This window comes from Triticum urartu, chromosome 1A (assembly GCF_056163025.1).
Source record: "Triticum urartu cultivar PI428250 chromosome 1A, HENAU_Tu73, whole genome shotgun sequence".
NCBI lineage: Eukaryota > Viridiplantae > Streptophyta > Magnoliopsida > Poales > Poaceae > Triticum > Triticum urartu.
In genome coordinates this window covers 196,228,781-196,246,150 of record NC_141873.1, presented here as the reverse complement: position 1 = coordinate 196,246,150, position 17,370 = coordinate 196,228,781, and the positions used below count along the sequence as shown (strand labels likewise).

The 17,370-nt window shown below is 44.9% G+C and overlaps 1 protein-coding gene across 2 annotated transcripts; it reads right to left on the bottom strand.

Annotated features, from left to right (window-relative positions):
* Positions 1-461: 461 nt before the first annotated feature.
* Positions 462-16,879, bottom strand: LOC125551115 (nuclear receptor coactivator). Of its 2 annotated transcripts, none has more exons than XM_048714273.2 (12): positions 16,641-16,879; positions 10,427-10,502; positions 10,278-10,342; positions 10,093-10,170; positions 9,025-9,105; positions 5,751-5,912; positions 5,363-5,461; positions 3,997-5,294; positions 2,892-3,118; positions 2,674-2,801; positions 2,511-2,549; positions 462-2,423 (listed from the first exon to the last, which is right to left on the bottom strand). In XM_048714273.2, the coding sequence occupies exons 1-12, from the start codon at positions 16,785-16,787 to the stop codon at positions 870-872; spliced, it is 3,954 nt and encodes a 1,317-aa protein (XP_048570230.2). In that variant the 5' UTR covers positions 16,788-16,879; the 3' UTR covers positions 462-869. The 2 variants fall into 2 exon arrangements, with proteins under 2 accessions (XP_048570230.2, XP_048570237.2); XM_048714280.2 differs by having other exon boundaries at positions 10,093-10,155.
* Between the last annotated feature and the right edge of the window lie 491 nt (positions 16,880-17,370).

Below are 17,370 nucleotides of genomic sequence, written 5' to 3'. Positions count from 1 at the left end.
CTTGTCCGTGACGTCCTTTTTTTTTCCTTTAGAGGTTGTTCATCGTAACTGGCAAGCCAATAACTCAGTACTGTAAATCGGATGCTTAAGTGGCTTCAAACAGGAGGATACATATCTCCTGTCTTCCTTTTCTTTACTGTCATATGCCATTTTCTGACATATTCCCTCCGTCCTGAATTAAGTATCAATGGAATAAGTGTATTTAGACGCATTTCACTGTGTAGATTCACTCATTTCAGCGACAGTTAATTCCGGATGGAGGGAGAAGGTATTAAATATTCTTTTTCAAAGTTTAAATTTTGTACACAGCAACAATGTCAGTATGTTGCAACATCTACAAGTTCCAAGATAAAACATGACAAACTTATTCACAATGAAATGGGCATACTTCTTTTTCAAAGTTTAAATTTTGTACACAGCAACAATGTCAGTATGTTGCAACATCTACAAGTTCCAAGATAAAACATGACAAACTTATTCACAATGAAATGGGCATACTTATTCATAGGCACAACTGTTTCCTGGTAAAAAAAAGGTAAACAAGCACAATCGGCTATGTAGCAGATATACGCATCTATAACAGCTCTAATTTAAACAAGAAAATGTAGTTCGGCTGAACAATGTATCTCCTAGTACTGAGCTCCTTCCTACATGCACTATTTCCATCAGCTACAACAATCTACATCACAAATCCTGGCGGAAAAAAGGGTTCCTGCATAACAACTGCGTCTATCGGTTATAACTTGCAGGAAAACTAATTTGACCTCAATTACCACAACAAACAAGAAAGCAGTAGCCGTCTTTGTCAATGTTTATATCTTCCATTATTGCGTATCCCCACGGACTGGATTAAATATTTGCAGTTACTACTACATGCTACCAGGACCTCCCATATTGGCACTTTGCAACTGTTCCATTGGAGAGTTTGCAATGCTGCTGACTGAACCTTGGGTCTGTGAGTGTGAGCTCAACTGTGGACTTTGAGGCGGGCCTGGCGTCCCCACAGGATTGACTACATTGTTATTCACTTGTTGCAGAGCCCCTGAGCTCAATTGTGGGCTCATCGCAGCCATTTGCTGCGGGCTTATTTGCTGCTGCTGCATCACCAATGACTGTTGTGAACCAGCAGGCGAACCTACTTGTGCCGCCTGCTGCAAAGGGGATCCCATTTGTTGTTGCTGCTGCTGCTGTTGATGCTGTTGCTGGAGCTGTTGATGCTGTTGCTGTTGTAGCTGCTGCTGCTGCTGCTGCTGCTGCTGCTGCTGCTGTAGCTGCTGCTGCTGCTGTAGCTGCTGCTGCTGCTGCTGCTGCTGCTGCTGCTGGGGGTTCTGTTGGAGTTGCTGCTGCTGTAGTTGCTGCTGTAGCTGTTGCTGCTGCAGCTGTTGCTGCTGCTGTTGGGCATTCATCTGAAAATTACCCACTGGCATCTTTGGTGGGCCCATTGGAGACATCATGGCCCTCTGCATGGGATTAAGGTTGTTTCTATTTAGTGAATGATGGCCCATCATGGCCAAGCCGGCAGAACTAGGAAGGATTGGTGAACCACTGCCAGGCAATCCAACCATTCCAGTCTGGGGGTAAAGGCTGGTCACCCTTTGTTGCTGAGCTAATCCCATCCGCATCTTGGCAATAGCAGCAGGGTTCATACCTGGACGAAGCCCAGCTGCGGCAAGATTGGATGCCATTCCAAGGCTCATCTGATTGGGACTGTTCCCTAAGCCTGACATGGATCCCATCGGGGAGGACATTGGCCGCACATTGCCCATTCCCATAATATTTCCAAGACCGCTGAGGCCTACTACATTATTAACCATATTGCCCATGTTCACAGATGAGCCAGGCCCCATCATCACTTTTCTTGACATCTGCACTGGCTGTTGCTGCTGTGCTTGCTGCATCATATGAAGCTGCAAGGAAGCAGGAGTAGTAGCCTTGGTGTTACTCATGTGGTTTGAGCCCATTGGGAGATTTGAGCCAGGCCCCAGCATCTGAGATAATGGGCTTGTTGGTAGCAGTTGGGGTCTCTGCATCTGGTTGAGAGGAAGAGATGTTTGTTGCTGAAGCTGTGATTGTGCATTCTGCTGCAGCTGTGGCTGCTGCTGTTGTTGCTGCTGGATCAAATTTTGGTCGAGTTGTTGACTCCTTGCAGACATGGTTGCACCCTGCATATACCCTTGCTGCATTGGTACTGCCTGGTTGCTACTCCCAGATGGAAGCATCCTATTGGCAGAAAGTTGTTGCAAAGGGCTTCCAGATACCATATTCGCATGGGCTGCAGCATTAAGTTGCTGGGTTATACCTCCCTCTTGTTTCACTTCATTGGCTGTATTGTCTGGTAACATGCCTGATAGTCCACTGAGGTTACCAGGAGGGTTGCTGGGCACAACTTGATCATCTGCCTTATCATAGCCTTCTTTCTCCATCTAGGGTCAAGGGTTCAAAAGGTTCAAAATTCAGGACACTATCCAAATTATTAATTCCAAGCAATCTTTAGGGTAGTTGAAACTCACCCGAGCAATGAGTTGTGTTGCAAGCAAGTCGGCATGGTACTGATAGAAAAACCAATAGAGAGGTTAAACACAGGAAGAGAAAACACATACCATAAACCTGCTGTTTTCAAGTTTTTGGTACTAGGTTATGCACGGGAGGATACAATCAGTAATTAATGCATACCTTGGTGGGTAATATGAGTGTACACTCATGTGAGTTCCGATTGTCGAAATCTTCTGGGTCTCCATATTGCATTCCCACTGTCCCATCAGGCTTGTCCTTGAAAATGATCCGGAACGGCTTTGTAGGACCTGTAGGAAGTGATTTTAATCATACTAATCAAAGCTTCAACTTTAATCCTAATTTGGGAACAGATATACAATCTTGTGTAGATCACAAACCTTGGTATGAGCGGTTGGTGACAACAAAGTTCAGTATTCTGGTCCTAAAGGAATTTATTGTTCCACTCAACATAGAATTACAAAGAGGCCTCAACTCATCTTTGTAATCCTCAGTATGGAAGCAACTGGAGAGAAGTGTAACAACTTTCTCTCGGCTTGCATTTATCATGGACTTCCTATTATTAGATAAATTATCAACTTTGTTCTTCTTATTGTGCAGCTGATGCCTGAAACAAAATATGCCAACAGCTTCAGCTGCAATCATAAACAATCATATGCATATGAAAAAGATCGTAAAATGTCAGTGGCTGAAAGGTTTCTGATTTTAAATCTGCTGCTATAACCAAGCAACTCTACCAACTATGACCTGCTATATGATTGGATCGATGTTCAAGTAAAACACATGTCATGCCAAACAGGTAAACAGAACAAAATTATACAAGTCAACTTTATAATACTCCCTCCATTCATAAATATAAGATGTTCTAAAAAAAATCTGAATCGGATGTATATAGACACGTTTTAGTGTGTTCGTTCACTCATTTCAGTCTGTATGTAGTCCATATTGAAATATCCAAAACATCTTATATTTGTGAACGGATGGAGTACTTTAATTGTATTAAACATAATAACATATGCAGAATAACTGACTCAAGGAAGTGACATTTAGCGTTCAAAGCAATGTTAAAGCAGCATTTTTTTTCAGTTCTTTTTACCCAGTTACAAAAATAAGTGACACTCTACACTTCCAAATTTCAAGAAGATTTAACTTGGACCAGGTTTTAGTATTGTACATTTGAAGAGGGAAAATTATGAAAGTTTAATGTATGAAAATATTTTTTGATAAATTGTCAATATCAATTATATACATTCTAATCCTACTAGGAGGTACTATCGATGAGTATCATTTGTCAAAAGCTAAACAACTAAATGCAGAAATTCCAGAGTCACATCTTCTTGTGACAGGAGTTATTGTACTGAATTGTGCAGTCATAAATTTCCAAAACATATTTCTACAGGTAACCCCAGAAAATGAAAATAAAACAAATTGTCAAACCAAAGCCGTAATGTAGAGTTAGCAGATTTCGCAAATGTTATTTCATACCGATTGGATATAGCCTCAATATTTCTAAATTTCTCAAGAATTGATTGGTCAGCCATTGATGTCCCAACAGAAGGGCTGCTAGCATTCGGTATAGGAAGCATGTTTGAAACACTGGCTGGGGACCCTGCACTGCTTACAAGTGGTTGAGTCTTGGGGGCAGAATTTTTCCTTTTCGAAGGAGCAACCGAAGGCTGCTGCATCCGGTGCATAGAATCACTAGGACTGGAAACCACAGACGGGTATCCTACGGCAGCACTAGAACTCGTGGCAAACTTATTATCTTTATGTGATCCAATTGCAGCAGATGTCGCAGCAGAACCAAACTGGCCACCCATTGAACTGCTTGATATCTCTCCAGATTTAGAGGATACTGGAGACTGAACCATTGGTGCAGAAGAGACACGAGAGGCAGCAGCTAACTTTCTTCTCTGAAGCATTTCTTCTTTCTTCATGTCTTTCTCACTTGGACCCCGAGGATTCTGCCATTGTGCCATGTTCTGTAGATTGTTTCTAGCTGCTGCTTGTTGTGACAAATGTTGAGCATGGGGTTGCTGCTGATCGAGCACAGTATTTTCAGGGGGCATAGCCTGCAAGGGGTCTTTGCATCTCTCCATGCCATCCATCTGCTCTTGCTTAGCACCATATCTCAAACCCTGCTCTCTGAAATAAAAGGAAGCCCCTGAATCTTGCATACTGTTCACCATTGGAGAGGGGTATCTCTGGCCATTCAATGAAGCATACTGCATCCCCTTCTTCCATTGCATGTCCTGCCCACTAAGGGCAACTGATTGAGGCCGTATCTGCTGCCGCTGTTGCTGCTGCTGGATATCATCAGTGCTAATTGTTGGTTTTACTCTCTTAGGGTCTTGCAATGGAGCTTCTTGTAGTTCCCTCTTCACAGATAGAAGGCCATTGTCATTGTAAGCCATCATGTTCTGAGACGAAGTGCTTGAATTGACTCCAGTAAAACTGACAGGACCTCCTGCCCCATGATCATTACCAACAGCATTATAATTGATATTTTGCTGGATACCAGAATGGGACACCATTGACATTCTAGCTGCATCCTGTGAACTACTTGGTCTAAGTGGTTGAGAGCCACCTGACATAATTTGCGAAGTAATGTTATCAAGGACCTGGTGAGTAATATTGCTACTTGCAATACCCATCTCGTCCGTTTTGGTACTTTCAGACACCCTATCAATGCACACCTTTTTACCATGAGACATGTAACTGGATGTGACAACAACGTCAGGATTTTGCCTCAACCGCCTCTTTCTTCCAACACCAAGGTTTAACTGCAAGAAATGCAAAATACTTAAAATACACATCTATAACAGTGCTTTGGCTCTGCATGTGGTTGTACCTTATGAGGAACAGGATCCTGACAAAGTCGGTCCAACTTTGGTGTAGGGTCTAAGCAAAGTGCTGGTTGTAGAGCTTTGACAATCCGTGACTCTGCCTCCTATACAAACAAGTACAGCAAGGAGCATAGATGAGAAGATATGATGAGGAACAGACTAGGCAAAAATTACATTACAGATCCCTCTATAAACAGACTAGCAATGGTTCATGTAGAACCGGTTTGACTGACCAAAAGTAAGAAGATGTTAGCTACTTGCATGCAAACTAGGCGTGGAAAACTGGGATTAGAGGGGCACACATTAGCAGATTTTGGAAGGAAAAGGAAAACAAAACATGTAAATTCATCTTGCCACTAAAATGATAGGAGACTTCTTTACAAGAATGCATACCATGAAATCTCTGTAACTCCATGAATCATCAGATAGCAGCATAATGTCCCTAACAACATTTTCAAATGTCATCTGAAGCTGCACTTTATTCACAGCAGGTAGTCCTAAGTCAGCAGATGGTGCATGAACTTGATTGGATGCATGCTTTCGGTAGTCGCGTATCTAGAAGTAAATACCATAAGAACAGTCAAGTACTTGAGAACCAATATAAGTTAAACTTCTAAATGAGTTATGCTATCTCAGCAATAAGGTACACAAACCGTAACAAAACAAGCATGGCATGCAGCGTCGGGTTTAAATATTTTAATTGCTGTATTATCTCACAGTTATTTGGAATTTTTGTAGAAAATAGTAGTTGAAGGCTTAACATATAAACCATTTATAATGGGAAAAACTAATGTAGCATACAAACTACTCCCTCCAGTTCACAAATAAGTGACGTTTTGGACATGCCTTCAAACTTTTCCAAAATGGATGCTAATATCGTTTTAAATATTTAGATTGGAAACATGAAAATCATATGTATATACTTACCTTGAAAAGTAGTTCCACAGTTTTCTTTGTTAATACTAGAGTCCCTTCATCCCACATTAGGTAGCACCAGAACTTTATGCAAATACCAAGGAGAGCAAACGTGGATGGTAAATGGACAATTATACCCCTGATTAAACATCAACGCAGCCGTTATTTCTCCTCGCATTGGGACCCTGCTGCTCAATCCAGTTGCGCGCACATTCCGCATTGGTCTAGGCACGCCTGCGCTGCATCAGTTATTGTGGGTGATGATGGGCCTGTGGGTGCGTTTGTTTATTTGTTTTTTCTTGACCAGTGAAGACAAGTGGGAGAAGCTTCCACTGAAAGGACAGACCCAGTGCATAGAAGCTCCCACACAAGGTGGGGTCTGGGGAGGGATTATAGGAACCTAGTCTTTAGGCTACTCATAGTGGAGAGTATCATATGTTAGTACCATGCATATGATACTATCTTCATAGTGCATAGTATCATAGATTAGTATCATATATCATCTTATTTATTGCCATGCATGACACATAGTAGCATAACATTTATTATGATACGGTATCTACATATGTTACTCTAACCCCCTCTCTCTTCTTTAATTGTCTGCCACATAAGCATGTTTGCTAGTCCCAAGTGCATGATACCGGTTATGTTACCCCCACTATGGCCAGCCTTAGTCTTACCCCTGCGAAGTGCAATGCAGAGAGGCTGGTTCGAACCCAGGACCTCTTGGCACAAGTGAGAAGCTTCCACTGAAATATATTAAAACGATAAAATTACATAATTCCATGAGACATGGCTACTACCTCAAACCAGAACTCTATACATACACAAGTACCAAGGAATTGACCGTGAAGAAGCGAGGGAGGAAGGCCAGGTCATTGTGGAAGAGGAGCGAGAAGACACGGAAGAAATGCAGCCAAAGCTACAGCGGCCGGACGTCCGGCCTCCAACACGAACGTCCGACATGACTCTGGACGGTCCAGCTTCTAGGCCGGATGTCCGATATGACGGGATCGTGACATTAGTACAAAAATCGTTAAGTCGGACGAAGTTGCTCTCTGCCTTTACGTCCGGCCTCAACCCGAACAGTCCGATCCAAGATCTTCTTGCTCATGCTGCTCTTACTGATGAGCGCATTGTTGAGTCTCCCATGGAGCCCAATGTTCACCTTCGTGCTTCTGATGGTGATCCCTTGTCTGATCTGACGCATTATTGTCATCTTGTTGGGAGTTTTGTCTATCTAGTTGTCACTCGTCCAGATATCTTCTATCCTGTCCGTAGTTTGAGTCAGTTTGTTCCTGCTCCCACTTCGGTTCACTATAGTCACCTTCTTCATGTTCTACGATGTCTTCATGGCACGATCTCTCACCATCTTTCTTTCCGCGCTCCAGTTCGTTACAGCTTCAGGCCTATTTGGATCCTACGTGGGCTAGTGATCCCTCAGATCGCCGTTCACTTTCTGCTTACTTGTTTTCTTGGTGGTTCTCTCATTGCCTGGAGGCGAAGAAACAGACTGCAGTTTCCATTCAAGTGCAGAGGCTGAGTTGCAAGCTATGGCTCTTTTGACGTAAAAGTGACTTGGTTACGGTGGTTACTTTAGTTCCGTGTGTCTGTTACTACACCTACCACCCTCTTGTCCGACAGTACAGCTGATATCAGTATTGTGCGAGACCCTGTGAAGCATGAGCTCACCAAGCATGTTGGTGTTGACGCTTCTTTTGTGCGCGCTGGTGTGCAGAACCAGGTTATTGCTCTTTAGTATGTGCCTTCTGAGTTACAATTGACAGATTTCTTTATGGAGGCCCAGACTAGACCACAGCATGAATTTTATCTCTCCAAACTCAGTGTTGTCGATCCACCCTGAGTTTGAGGGGGGTGTTAGAGTATATTATGTTCCATGTATAGTCTGTGTATTCCCTACCAATTACGATGGATAATACCAAGAATGGCCCGCTGCAGACGATTAGCTAAAAGTTTGGTCAAAATCTTGAGACAGCTGTTCAATAAAGTGATTGGTCTATAATCTAGCCGACTCCGGAAGAGGTGTCTTGGGAATGAGAGTGATATAACCAGAGCTAATACTTTCTAGCCGACTCCTGAGAAAGTCCCAATGCAGGAGACCTTCTATCAGGGGAGAGAGATCCAGGACTCGCCATGGGTGGAGGTGGAGGTGGGAGAGCGGCTAGGTGGGAGAAACGCCATTTGCAAGCTCGCATTCATGGTGACGGGTCACAAGAGAACCAAAGCGAACAGCATAGGCTCAGCATGCATGTGTGTTGTTCCTTTTTCTCCAAAATTATACCCACAGGGGTAACAACGGAATTTTATTGCATCAGAAATGGCTGCGCCACTCTTCAATGTACAAAGTTATTCAAATTGTACACCACTTTTTGCAGGACAGAGAGAGTAGCAGCATGACAATATCCAAAACAGCACTTTGACTTATTTCATGTTGTGTTCTACACATCCATAATTTGCAGTTCATACTTGTCCAAAAGACCAAAAGTAAGGTTAGGAATTCCTGGTAAATCGCCATGATCTATTCTAGGATGCATGTGTGAATAATATAGGGTTGCTTTCAAAGATTGTCGTTAGAAAAAGCTAGCAAACCTTGTAGTGAAAAACATGCCGTAAACAGAAACTATGGTAGCGGTGACAAGAATGACTTTCACATTCAACGGTGCTTAGCATCTGACAGTTTAACTACGCATTTGCTTACATAGCACGCTTCAAATCAGATAAAATAACTTACCTCACAGATAACTGAACCATTGTAGTACTTGCTTGGTATCTCATCAAGAATATCTCCAGGCAGCCTTCCAGCTTCAATGGCCTGCACGTGATGATGCAAAGCAGCTCATTTAACTGTACACAGAGCTATGATCATCATGACACGGTTTAACTATTTCTACTAACTTTAACCAGCTATTGAAGGATGTTTTGTTCCATCTTTTAGGAGGAGAACCAAGCACAAAGGAAAATTGCATTTGTGTTGCTCGCAGACTCATTTAAAAAAAATATTGACACCTATAGCCTGTCATGTGATAAGAATCAGCTAGTCTCCTACTACTGTTACTGCAGAAATCAAAAGGTTATATCAATCTCTTTTTAGGCCTCCTTTGGTTTAGAGGAATTTCGTAGAAATTCTAAAGGATAGGAATTTTGTAGAAAAAATTCCTTTGGAGCCTTCTGGTTTGTAGGAATGGATTCCTATTCCTATGTATGATAGGAACCAATCCTTCACATTTCAAAGGAAAAAAACATTAGCCAAGACTCAATGGAAAAGTTCCTTATGAATCAAGTGACATCTCTTTCCCTATAGGAATTGAGATACATTTCATCTCACTTCCTATAGTTTTCCTATTCCTATGATATTCCTATCCTATGAAGTATGAACCTAAGGAGGCCTTAATGGGAAACAGCAGGGGGCACCCCATTGGAATATAAATTATAATAACAAAAGAGGGCTTCCATAAAAGAAAAGAAAGGGGAGGAATGTCAGCAATAGGGATATGTTTTCGTTTCTCTCATCTCACCCCTGCTACCCAAACATGCATTGTCTCAGCGTCACGGCACCAAAACCATGAGGACGGAAGCCAGCAAGGGAGAGGCCCTACCTATTACGCTTGCTGTTGCAAGGACATAACAGGCATCAACTTTTCGTATCTAGTATACTGCTTGAGCATGTAACGTACAAAATATTTCATTAAAACCTAGCCACGCAGGCATCAACTCTAATACAGTACACATGAAAGCCTTTGACCAGATATGAAACAAGAAAAGAATTATGAAACCAACAAGCAAGCAATTCAATACTTACAGAAAACAATTTTTCTGACGCTCTATCATATGGATGCAGTGTTTTCCCATCCTGAACAGAGGGCTGGCAAGGATCCAGCTAAACACAAATGTGTTAGGTCAAAATATACTAAAATCTCAAGCCATTTTTCTCTTGAACATCAATGTGATGCCTTTGGTCATCAAAATTCTAGCTGAAGAACGCACCACTGCTGACTTGGCGATGAGGTAACCTCTATCATAGAGACTGAAAGTGAAAGAAACTTCATGATCTGCAATACAATGTTGAAAGCTTAGCACAAAGAGTGGATAAACAAATACAGAACATATTAAATAAATATTTTCTCAGCCAATACCTGGCAAAATCGCCCTAGAGCATGCTGGTGAAATCTTGATGCCATTCGCATCATTAGCTCTCTCGACAATAGCATCCTACATAAAGAGAAAAGGTCAGCATTTTATCATATGGAGGACACGTGATTCTCAAGGCGAGAATAATACACATCAAAATTCTGCCAACAAAACAAATAACCTAAAAATCTTTCAGGAAAAAAATCAAACAAAGAAAAGTAAGAACAAACAGCCAGGATAAATCTGACACAGAAACCATTGCAAAGGATGACACTACCTAATCCTACAGGACAAAGTTAAGCTAAGTAAACAGCAGGATCCAAAGATTTGAACAGGCAATACTACCAAGTGAAAACATTAAGGGAAAGAGCTTGCTTCAACCCCCGAACTCTGTTCGCTCGAGCCGCTCTCGCGGGCGGCAAGGCAAAACCCTAGCCGCCGCCCGCCAGCGCCTCCTCCCCTCCTCGCCCGGCTGGCATCGGTGGCAGCGGGGCCTTCTTCCCTCCCCTGGTGCTCTGCGGCGCAGGACGCAGCCTGCTGGTGAGGAGCGCGGCGCTCGCGCGGCGGTGACGCGGCTGGCCGTGCTGCGGGCGCGGCTGTACATCGGAGCGGCGGTGGCTGCGCGGAATTTCTGGTGGGGCGTGCCGGCGCTTGGGGAGGCGGGGCAGCTAGCTGCGGCGGTGGCTCCATCAAATCTAGGCGGTTGGCTACGAGGGCTGCGGCGGCACAGGCTGGGGGACGGCGGCCACCTTGGTTGGGCTGGCTCCTGGCGTGGTCGGGCGTGCACGGCGGCGCTTCGGCGGCTTGGTGGCTGTGCGTGCCGGACGGATTTGGCGTTTTCCGGCGGGCGGCGCAGGTTGGGGCATTGGTCCGGCGTGGCTGCTGCTTCGGCTGTGGACGACGACGGCGAGGTGGCTCGGTCCTCTAGGTGGCGGTTGTCATTCGCCGCGCCGGCATCACAGCAGCTCGGCGGGTCGACTGCGGCAGCGGCTGGATTTCCAGCGTCTACTCGTCTATAGGCGGCCCGTTTTGACCTTCGATCCTTCAACTCGTCGTCCGGCCGCTATCTTCGTCGAAGGGTTGGCCTTCCCCTAACTGTGGTTCATCACTCGTCCCGCACCCGGCAGCAGGACCGAGCTCGTCTCGCGCCCCGGCAGCAGGACCGAGCTCGTCTCGCACCCGGTGCCGCAGGACGGGCCGAAGGTTTGGCCGGCCTTTTGGGTCTCAGCGCTGGGGCCGCCCAGGGGTGCGAAAGGCAGGTCCTTTCCACTCGTTTCTTTGGTTGGGGTAGCGGCGGGTCTTGGGTGAGATGGTGTCAAGGTCTTGCATAGGGCTGGAAAAAAAGCTCGAAGCTCGTGAGCTAAACAAGTAGCTCGTGACTCGGCTCGAATCGACTCGAACTCGAAGAATAACAAGCCGAGCCGAGCTTTAGTTTAAGATCGTTTATAGACCAAGTTAAACGAGCCAATCTCACGAGTACTCGTGTAACTCGTTAGGCTCGGTACAAAAGATCAGCCACTCAGCACCCTATGTCCCAGGCGCACAACACAAGGCCTAGCCGTTGAAGGCCCAACCGCCTAGGAGAGACTCATGCGTTACAAGGAAATTACTATTGTTTAGTGATATATATGTTTAATATATACATAATAATTTTTATAATATTTGAGGGTTTTATGTTCATATCTTTAACGAGCTTAACAAGCTAAACGAGCCAGCTCGCGAGTTATACGAGCCGAGCCAATCTTGGATTTGAGCTAGTTAATAATAACGAGTCGAGTCGAGCAAGCTCGTTAATGAAACGAGCTCTAGCGAGTCGAGTCGAGCTGGCTCGACTCGGCTCGAATTCCAGCCCTAGTCTTGCATGTCGGGACGGCGGCCCTGGTGGTGGTTCCATTGTGCTCATAGGCATAGCCCGTGGCTCGGTGCCGCTCGGGTGCCACGGCCGTGTGGGCGGCGTGGTAGCCGGGGTGTGGCATTCTGTGGCGGTGTGTGTGGCCTGGGTGAAAACCTGCTCTATCTTCGGACCGGCGGCGGCGAAGCTCATTCCCTTCTTGAAGGCATCGTTGCGGCTCTCATTGCCCGTCATGTTGCTCCAGGGGAAACTCTGATCCTCGGATCGGACGGTGGCGGCGCTCCGGTGTCGTATCCTTCCTGAAGGCGCCGCCTTGGAGCCCACGGTTCGTCATATGCGGCATCACTTCTTCGCGGTGGCGTGTTCACTGCGGTAGCCCCCGGCTGCTCTTGTAGTGCTAGGGATGGTGTTGCTGCGCTCAGCGCCTATGTATCCTGCCTTGGGTGTGTGTTCGTGTGTTGTGGGGGCGTGCGTTTGTACCGGGTGTTGTTGATCGTTGCTTTATATATAAAGCGGGGCGAAAGCCTTTTTCGGTAGATTTGAACAGGCTAATCTCCCGTGGAAGTGCAACACTCCAGATGGGTTAATCCCACACCAACACTTAGTGTGCTTGGATGCATTATCTTTGGATTTTTCTAAGGTTTCCCAAAACAATAAATAGCCTCAACTATTAAAGGGAGTTCATTGTTGTAAGTTCGCCTCCACCCTGCCCCTCACCCGTTTGGTTTTTTTCCCTCCTGTACGCCACCCCTCCCCCAAGTCCTGCATTAACTCAATCAAATCTTACCAAAACCCCAACTAAATCAAAATTTTCCTTGTGTTCCCCTACCCATACCCAAACCAAATCAAATCTTACGGAAACCTCATCAAAATCATAACTTTCATTGCCTTCCCCTATCCATACTCAAAACAAATCAAATCTTACCAAAATCTAGAATATGGTGAGTGTGAGGTATATGTCGGGCATGACTGGTTTCGAAACACTAGAATATGTAGTATTACAAAATGTGGAGTGTTTGGTTACAACAGATTGTGGTTTTCATTAGTCATTGCTCAAATACCTGGGTATTTTTCAAGTTCTCTAGACAAACTCATTACCTCTTTTCTCTTAATCCAAGAAGCACAGCACCAACAATATTGACCCAGTTTCTATTATTCGTGTATTGACTATAGTTGACATGGCATTCCTGCTCCTTCAAATTAAAGTACTGTCCCGGCAAAAAGAAAGCACCTTTACTAAAAGCATTTGTGTGGACCAGAGAACAGAAAAACACATTGCTGCTGCTGATTGTATCAATGACGCTCAAATCAGCAACCGGCCAAACCTACAGTACAGAGTTACCAAAAGCAGCATGCTCTGGGTTTTGAACTTAGATTAGTAGAAGCATTTATCGGATATGTTACAGTAAAAATAGTGGACCTTCTGGTGATAACTACTCCCTCCGTTTGGAAATAAGTGACGCTGTTTTAGTTCAAATTTGAACTAAAACGGCATCACTTATTTCCGAACGGAGGTAATATAATGTACTCCTTTGTTTATCCGCTCTTATTAGCCATGAGGAGGAAGCTGGAGATTTGAACGGGGTCCAGGTGTGCAGAGATTCTCCAAAAATATCTCATTTATTATTTGCTGATAAGTGATAACTCTCTTATTCTTATGAGCAAATACCCAAAATGCAAACACTCCTCATGGAATCCTGAATGATTATTGTTCAGCCTCGTGTGCAGAGATTCTCCAAAAATATCTCATTTATTATTTGCTGATAACTCTCTTATTCTTATGAGCAAATACCCAAAATGCAAACACTCTTCGTGGAATCCTGAATGATTATTGTTCAGCCTCGGGTCAATTGGTGAGTGAAGCCAAATGCTTAATACTTTTCAGTCAAAAAAAAACACAGATGTGGAGGTGAAGGCTGAGGTGTGCCATATTGTGACCGAATCTCTTTCGGATAAATACTTGGGACTTCCACCGATGATTGGAGTGGACCGGGTTGATTGTTTCAAACATATTATTAAGAGAATTCTGGCTATGGTGAATGGATGGAAGGAGAGAACTCTCTCCTATATGGAGGTAAGGAGGCTCTGTTGAAAGCAGTGGCCCAAGCCATCCCAACGTATGCGATGAGTGTATTTAAATTCCCGAAGAAAATTTGCAAGGGGATCAGTGATGCAATGTCGCAATATTGGTGGGGTGATGAGGAAAACCAACGAAGGATGCATTGGTTTGCTTGGTGGAAGATGTGCGTGCCTAAAGAGAGAGGAGGTATGGGTTTTCGAGATATCCATAGTTTCAATTTGGCAATGCTGGATATTAATTGATAACTGTGGATACCTTTGTGCTCGTGTGCTGAGAGCAAGATATTACCCCTCTGGTGATATATTAAACTGTGAACTAAAGAAGGGGTCCTCTTATGTCTGTCAAAGTATTTGGGCTGGCATCCAAACATACAAAAAAGGTTGCATTTGGAGAGTAGGAGACAGAGCAAAAATAAATATTTGGAATGATTGCTGGATTCCAAATAGTGCATCGAGGAAAATCATTACAGTGCGAGGTAATCAAGCGCTCAGTGGGGTATGTGAGTTAATAGACCAATAACAGGAGAATGGGATGAGATATTAGTGCGGGAAAAATTCTGGCATATTGATGCAGAGCACATCTTCCAAATACCCATATTCCACAAAGATACTGAGGATTACTACATCTCATGGCACCTAACGAAGAGTGGAATTTTCTCGGTACGATCGGCGTACTACAAACAGTGGGAAGCAAATTATGATGCAGATGATATGGGGATGACAGAATTTTTATTCGGCGCCTCATCCGGTATGGAAGAAGTTGTGGAATCTAAAGGTACCAGCGAAAATCAAAATTTTCTTATGGAGATGCTTACACAATGCCATCCAGTGTTTTAGTGTTCTAGCAATCGTCATGTTGGGAATATATCTCACTGCCCAATTTGTCAAGCTGGTGCGGAGGATATCGCACATCTACTTCTCACATGTGAGAGATCAAAGGCAGTTTGGGACTCTCTTGGGATCTCAGCGGATATTTCTTTTGCCACTATGACAGATAGATCGGGAGCAGCTGTGTTGGAGTTTATATTGTGTGACGACTCCTACCAGCGATCACACACGGGAGCGGTCGAATTACCAGAACTTGTAGCGACTGTTTGCTGGTATCTATGGTGGCAAAGAAGACAACTTGTCAGAGGCGATGATGTGCAAACTCCAGAGAGAATAGCTCCCGCTGTTATTGCGTTGGCCCTTAACTATGCCCGTGCGACAGGGATAACCAAGGTCACTCCAAGTGGCTGGTTTTTCTGTCAGGACAGCAGGTATTGAATGTCGATGCATCTTTTTCAGAGGGTGAATATACCGGTGCATGTGGAGCTGTTATTCGTGATCATCGGGGAACGTCCATAAGATAAGAGCATCAACGGCAAGGTTGGAATATGTAGCTGATGTCGTCTCAGCCGAGGCAGCGGCAGCAGTGCTACTCGAGGCACTTAAGTTAGCTCATAATACTGGATGCTCCAATTTGGTGGTGAGAACGGATAATACTACGGTGGTGGACACTCTGAATCATAATGAAGGACACTCCCGGTGTTAGAAGATTGTCGTAGTATCTTAGTAGATTTCGGGAAGGTTACTATTGACCATTGTATTAGAGAGTCGAATACTCTAGCTCATGAGTTGGCTAGATGGGGACGGGCGAATATCCTTTCTGTTTGAGATGACGCCCTCCTGATTTTATCGTGAAAATGTTAGCAGATGATGTAAACGTTATTTGATGAATAAAGTATGCCTTCCCGTAAAAAAAGTACTCCTTTGCAATTACAATGGACATTATAGTAGTAGTTATCACTAGAAGGTCCACTATTTTTACTGCAACATCTTCATCTAGGTTAGTAGCCAGAATTAACTAGTACAGTAGTACATCTTCATTTGTGTGATAGGGGAGTACTTTTCTAATGAACATGTCATTAATTCTAGCTACTTTATGAAGGAAATACCGTATAATTGCGATCGAGGAGGCCACCAGGTTACAATCTTCGAACACGCAATTGGCACCCCAGTTCGAACAACGACGTGATTGGGCCTAGAAATCCTCTACTAGGGACCTGAACAAAGAACTCTCGAGTAGAAATCACCGGGAAATTCCGACCCTTTCCGCGGACACAACCACGGATCATCCCTGCAGCCGCAAATTCGACGCGAAAACCCCAAAAATTGCAGGCAAAACCCGAATATCCTCCCCTATCACACAAAAGACTACAACTTTGCGTGCCCAGATCGTCGGGGCCACCGCCTCGGCCACCCCGCGACCGAACCGAGCCGAGCAACCCAATAGAAACACGGCTTACCTCCCGTTTGGCTTCCGGTCTGGAACCATCCTTCTCACCGGCGCCCGGCTTCTCCGTCTCCGCCGCGGCCGGTAGCTCCGGAGCGGCAGAGCGCGCGGTCGGTTGCACGCGAACGCCGACCTTAGACAGCTTGAACGAGATCCCCATCTCCGCGGCACCTTCGCCGACAGAGAGGAGCTAGCCCGTACCGCCGTCTGCCTCGCCGTCGTCCACGAACTCCAGCCGGAGCCGGAGGAGGGGGGAGGGGGGGGGGGGGGGGGGGCGAGATATGTTTCGAGGTAAACTTGGTGCATGGACACGGGCAGCGACAATGCGTGAGCCTGGCGTATGGGGTCCGTGGGGCCGCCACATCTGTCGTTGTACCTGTCCTTTTTTTTCTTTTTTCTTATTTCGAAACCGTGTAAGCTCCAACGGACCAGTCGCGTCTCTAGAAGTATAAATTTTGCCGGTTAGGGCTAAAATTAGCGTCGACGGATCCAGGCCGAACCCAGCACGCTAGTGGCTTGACCGGGGGCGTCGCGGGAAAGGAAAAAAGCGCCAAAACTTCCCGTGCCAGATTCTCACAACGTGGACCCGCCGAGTCAGTGACTGCATCGTCGTCCTTGAAGGAAATATGCCCTAGAGGCAATAATAAAGTTATTATTTATTTCCTTATATCATAATAAACGTTTATTATTCATGTTAGAAGCATATTAACCGGAAACTTAGTACATGTGTGAATAATAGACAA

What these genes read in the sequence shown, in the direction of transcription:
- LOC125551115 (XM_048714273.2), bottom strand. Translation starts at nt 16,787, where the DNA reads ATGGGGATCTCGTTCAAGCTGTCTAAGGTCGGCGTTCGCGTGCAACCG. An exon ending in CTCTAGGGCGATTTTGCCAG is followed by an intron (nt 10,343 to 10,426) that starts GTATTGGCTGAG and finishes ATTGTATTGCAG; the next exon opens with ATCATGAAGTTTCTTTCACT. An exon ending in ATGGTTCAGTTATCTGTGAG is followed by an intron (nt 5,913 to 9,024) that starts GTAAGTTATTTT and finishes ATTTACTTCTAG; the next exon opens with ATACGCGACTACCGAAAGCA.